This window comes from Parasteatoda tepidariorum, chromosome 4, assembly GCF_043381705.1.
Source record: "Parasteatoda tepidariorum isolate YZ-2023 chromosome 4, CAS_Ptep_4.0, whole genome shotgun sequence".
Taxonomy (NCBI): domain Eukaryota; kingdom Metazoa; phylum Arthropoda; class Arachnida; order Araneae; family Theridiidae; genus Parasteatoda; species Parasteatoda tepidariorum.
This window is the reverse complement of record NC_092207.1, coordinates 100,434,172-100,440,171: the sequence shown is the minus strand read 5'-3', so window position 1 is coordinate 100,440,171 and position 6,000 is coordinate 100,434,172. Positions and strand designations below refer to the sequence as shown.

Here is a 6,000-nt window from a genome sequence, read left to right as displayed (position 1 = left end):
GACCTGAAATTAGTGAGGTGACAGCATCTAGTACCAATGTAAGTTTTTCTGTTGTACAGAAATGTGATACTTCCGTTGAAGAAAACGTTTCTAGCATAACAAAATCTGATGAATGTGAAAGTGACCCTCAAAGTGTTACTTCCCACCCATATGACATTGGACTTTTTTTAGATGATATTACATTACGTTCTTAAACTTAAAAAATCAAATCAAACTTTAACTAAACAATGTTGTCTAAATAAAAAGTCGAAATTGTCTAGCTGTCTAAATTAGGGAAATAATAGTGCTTTATTACAAACTCGAATTTCTTTTAGTAGTTTCAGAAAGTTATGAACACCCCCCTTGAAAAAATTCTGCGTACGCCACTGCATGCACCTATAGAATACTATACATATAGAACACGAATGTAGAAGCAACTATATATTCAGACGATGGCAACTGTTCATCTTAGACGTGGCTATGAGACCAAATATTAGGCATGTCATTCCCACAGTTTAAAAGTTGCCTTTTCCCAATATAAATCATTCAAAAACTTTCTTTCTCTGAATGTCCTTCTAAGTTATTTCGTTCCAACCTCTTTTTCAGTCAGGTGCCCATGTAAAATGCAACTCTGGTGCAATCTCATGATCTTATTCTTAATACGTGGCATCTGATGTGTTTTCTTAATTTGGGATTGACCTTGGGATTTGTTTCGTTACATTGTTCCGAAATCGAAATTTTATTGGAATCAAGCCTGTTTTCTTTTTCCATTTTGCTTCCTGCTATAATGCACAATCATAAAACAGAATTTATTCAAATGTCTTACGTGCAATCATTGTTATGAATATATATTGATTGGACTAAAAGTATATTTATATAGTTATAAAAGATTTGTGAAAAGATTTATTGCCAATGCTATGTTTAGGATAAAAAATATAAAATATTGTCAAACTTATTTGCAATAATATATTTTTAATTTTATTTAATATATTAATTTTATTTCATTGGTTTTGATGATGCTGTCTAAAAACATAACTTATGATAAAACAAAAAATATATATATATTAGTAAATTGGAACTGTAGTTGTAAACGAATTTATAACATCCGAATTCAATAATAAGATTCTTTACAAAAAAAAATCACAGTTATGCTTAAAACTTTCTGAAATATATGTATTTATATAACATGTGTCCATAGACGATATCTATGGAAAACTGTGTTTAGAAAATAATATTTGAATTATCTTTACAAAACCAAAATTCACTTAAATCATTTAAATTGGTTATAGTTCTTCGTAATTGATTACTCTATTTTATAATTGTTGTAATACATTGATTGTGAAATTCTCCCTTAGATATCTGGTCATTAATGAGAAATGTGTCAAAGAAGATTGTAGAATGGAGAAAATTTGTCAAGACAAATGTCCGGACGGATATGAGTAAGTTGCTCTTAGAAACATATCATTTATATCTATTGAAAATGAAAATATTTAAAATGTCCTTCTCCTTAAAAATTTTTTAATTTGTTAGGTAGCAATTATTTCACTTAGTGTGAATGTTCTCTACACACATACTACTTTTATTTAAAAAACAAGGAAGTACTACTCAAATGGTGCTGCATAAAAAATAAAAAAACGAAAGTTTGTGGGTGAAATACAAGCGAAATTTATTATAATTTTCTTAAATGTTGTAATTTGAGAAAAAATAATAGATGCAATATTATATCTGCAGACATTTATTTTTGATTCACCCTTTGGTGACAAAATTTTGAATACTCATTATTTTCTAGATGAATAAATTGTTATCTTATTATTACATCACCCACTCATGATCTTGTGAGGATTGGTTATGATTGCATTTTTGCAACATGGTCATTTATGGTGACTATGTGTATATATCTTCACAATTTGTTGAACTATATTCCGGTTTGTTTCATAAAACTATGTTTATTTTTCATGGAGTGTTCCGCAATCATTGCCCTTCATATTCTTTTCTCTAATTCTTGTGAACAATATCGAAAATAAGAGCTTAATTTAATATTTAAGTTAAGACAAAAATTACGGGAAGAAACTGAGTGAGTAAAATATAATTATTAGAAACATTTTAAAGTTTTTCCGTATGTTTTCAACCTTTCATTTCCACAATACTGATATTCAGACTGTGACATCACTTTATTTATTTGTATCCTCTGATGCACTTTCTTTGTAACTTCATTTTTGGTGAGAATTCTCTAAAAACACATGAAGGATGAACACAAGTTCTATTTTTAAATAGGAACACAACCTTCCACCGTTGTTTACCAACTAAAGTGAAACAAACGACATCGAAGCTGTTACAGTCTACTTTGCCATTTCTTGAAGTAAGAACATATTAGCTCAATTTGCCTTTTAAACTTATACAACATACTATTTGAAACATTTGAATGCTAATCCATAAGATTTTTATGTTATAGAATATAATAATATTTATATAACTGAAAGTGAATGAGTTTCAATTTGATCTCTTGTCATTTGATTTCAGACAGGAAACAAGGATTCCTTTTTTTTATGTATCTCATAAATTTTATTTATTCAATAGGAAATGGGTTCGGACATCAGCCTCTGCTGGAAAGAAATAATACTTTTATGCCTCATTAGTATTGGTAAATGTTTTTTTCTTCCTCTTCAATATTTACTATAAGTAGTTTTACTGTTATTACTTTTAATAGCTTGAGTACTTGTAGTAGAGTGTAGTAGATTGAGCAAATAATAAACAAATTCATTTTCAAAAGCAATAAATTATCTTTAGAATCAGAGAAATTATTCAACCCATTCCGCTCTCAAGTCTTCAATATTAATTATAAGTTATCTGGAGAAAAATATCTCAACACCTACCGAAAGAAGCATCATTATTGTGCGAATGATTTCCATGGTTCGGTGGGAGTTTTTTAAAGTTTTATGGGTTGGAAACTCTGAGATATGAATGAATATTCTTCACAAATCTGCTCACCCAGCTTTATGGCAATATTTCGGGGGAAAAGCCCATTTCTCTTGCAGTCGGAACAAAATATTCATTGTGGCTCCCAACGAACAACTCTTAGGGATAAATTGGAATGCAGAGAGACCGCAGCCAGCATTCCTTTCATCTGTGTTTGGATGACAGGAAGTAATTTTCGACCTTTTAACTGAAGAAAAGTCTCTTAAGATTTAAGCAGGCTGGCATCCTATTAATGTAAGCTTCACTACTATAAGAGTCTGTACCATTGGATGGCCGGATACTTTTTTGTAAATTTATATGATTCTTAAAACCTTATTCACTCTCAAATTCTACAATGAAAAATTTAAAATCCGTAAAAAAAGGCTCCTTAAGTCATTTAAAGGACATGTCACTACTTTCTTTGAGGAAAATGTGTAGTCTCAAAAGTGATGGGGAGGGAGAAATGTGAGAGAGAAATTTTCATTGTCTGCCAACTGGATTCGAATCCAGAGTCTCAAAGTATCTCTCGTAGCAGAGGATGCTCTAACCGTCATAATTGTATTCTCTCCGGTAGAGGGAAAGTTAGGAAGCTTTATAGAGTGGCCGTTGCAATGACACATTATAGCATTCGTTACACAAACTTAACAGTTTTTAAAATGTAGTGAAATAAGCAAAAAATTTAAAATTAAACTACCGACTGAGTTATTGCTAGCATATTTTACAAATTGCAACCCTTTTGTGCTATTGAAATTGGAAATTATATCATGCTGTGTCATTATGGAAGCCACTCTATATTTTTTGCTTATTTCGCTACTTCTTAAAAACTGTTAAGTTTTGTGTAATGAATGCCATAATGTGTCATTGAAACGGTCACTCTAAAAAGCTTCCTCACTCGCTTTAGACTGGAGTGTACATTATTGTGAGGGTAGAGAATTCTACTACAAACCTGGAGGTTCACGGTTCGAATTTTGACAGCAGCCAACAAACATCTGTTTTACACATTTTTCAGTCACATTGCTTTTGAGATAATAAATTTTGCTCAAAAATGAGTATATACTGATTCATGGGCTTTTCAAATTAGACTATCAATTGTTTAGGAACTATTGTGGCACATTTTTGCTATATTTTGAGCAACCTTTTTTTTTTCAGTAACTTAAATTATCCTTTGAAATAATTTTTTTTTTGTTGCCCATTCGTCTACTAAGGTTGCACTTTATCAAATTAGATCAAAAGTTATACAGAATTTTTTTTCTTTTTCTAATTCTTATTGTGTGTTTGGCGATTAATTACAGCATAATTATGGTAATATTGTTATTGTCTTACTTTTCAGGGCTTTCTGTGTTGTTATTGATCGTTCTCCGATTCTGTGCCTCCATCATCATCTGGGCTGTTCTAATAATTGTCACGATTGGTTCATTAGCAATCACAGTTTATATTTGGTAAAAACCATCATATTTTTTTGTGTTAAAAATACCTAAGGGTTATAATACCCACCATTCAGGGTTATAAAAGAAGCTAAGAGGACGGCATTGCAGATTGCATAAAACTGATCAATCAGATTATATAATAACAACTAAAGTGAATATAAAATCATGTTAATAGTAGATGTGACCAGATCAGAAGCATTTAATAGTACTTTTTTATGGTAAAAGGTAATTGTTTCAAAGTACAAAAAAAGTAAAAGATTTCTAAAGTACACTCTCACAGTAATATCACTAGTTGTAAATTTTCGACTACCCTAAATAACTTCTTCAATAGCAGCAATTTATTCATAGGAAAACACTTTTTTTCTTTCCCTTGGCCTTAATAGACTTGATATTGATGCCTATATCTATACATCACGAAAAGTTGAATACAATTTGTCCTTGACAGTGTCCTAATTTGACTGAACAGCTCCCAATTAACGATAAATGTTCGGCTCACTTTCTGCTATTTAAATAGTACTACTGCACATTCTTCTGTTCTCGACGCCCTACAGCAGAAATAAGCAGATATGGCGGAAAGCGAAGCAGCTTTATTTTAGCCTAGTAGACAAACTAAAAGAAACCTTAATTAAACTCTCTTGCAGACAAACTAAATTTAACTAAAAAAATTTATTATTCTTTTTTGTTTTATTCTTCTTTCTTCATCTCGCTGAGCTTACGTGAATGTTACTAGAACGGCTTTTTTAATGAAAATCTGAAAAAGTAGGATGCAACATTGGCTAAGTATTTGATAAAATTAGTAGACTTTTAATTTATTTCTAATTTTTCAACTTTTAGAATGCTTTAAACTTTATTTACTAACAAACTTCGTTTAATTTACTCGGTATTTAATTTCTTTTTTTCTTTTAAATACTACTTTAAATGATGATTTATTTAAATAAAATAAAAATAATGAAAATGAAAAATGTTATTTTCCTTAATTTTGCTATCGCAGAATTTTTTAAATAAGTCAGAAAATTTTAAGCTAATAAAGCATTCGTCTTTTCGTGATTCTATTGAACCAGCAAACAAAAACTTAATATTTATCAGCAAAAAAAAGATAAATGATTTCAAGTAAACATTTAATAAACTCTAAAGAGACAATTAAACAATAAACTATAGACAATTAAAATAATATTATTAATAAACAATTAAACAATCTCAATAGACAGTTTTACACAAGAGGCGATTATAAAATATTGTTCATTTGTATTTGAAATAAACATGAGGATAGATTCCTCAAGCTAGTGGTATTCTTTTACAAGATTTCAAGGCAACCCAGTTACACATTTCCAGACACTCTCTATATATCTTAGTGGAGTCACATGGTTTTATAGTGCGTTGTTTGAAAACTCGATACATTTTAGAACTTATAAATATAGAGGTTATTTTTTATTTGAGCTACTCTAGCATATTATCATACACTATATGTGTCGTATTTGTGCACTTGTTTTCTTTAATAATTCATTTGTGTTTAAGATGTTCAGTAAAGATTAAGTGTTGATGACCATAGTTATACTTACTAGATTAGAACCATATTCTTAAATATGTAAGAGAATTACAGAATATAAAAGTGTGCATGATCTGCCATTCGAGATATAAA

The 6,000-nt window shown here is 29.9% G+C and overlaps 1 protein-coding gene across 1 annotated transcript in view; it reads left to right on the top strand.

Annotated features, from left to right (window-relative positions):
* The window catches only part of LOC107450068 (choline transporter-like protein 1), a gene marked incomplete in the record, with an annotated part of 34,278 nt that overhangs the window by 5,734 nt on the left and 22,544 nt on the right, over positions 1-6,000 (top strand). The window contains 4 exon segments of the mRNA XM_071180258.1: positions 1,335-1,418; positions 2,254-2,338; positions 2,557-2,620; positions 4,265-4,373. Of these exon segments, the coding sequence (XP_071036359.1) occupies positions 1,335-1,418; positions 2,254-2,338; positions 2,557-2,620; positions 4,265-4,373 (342 nt within the window).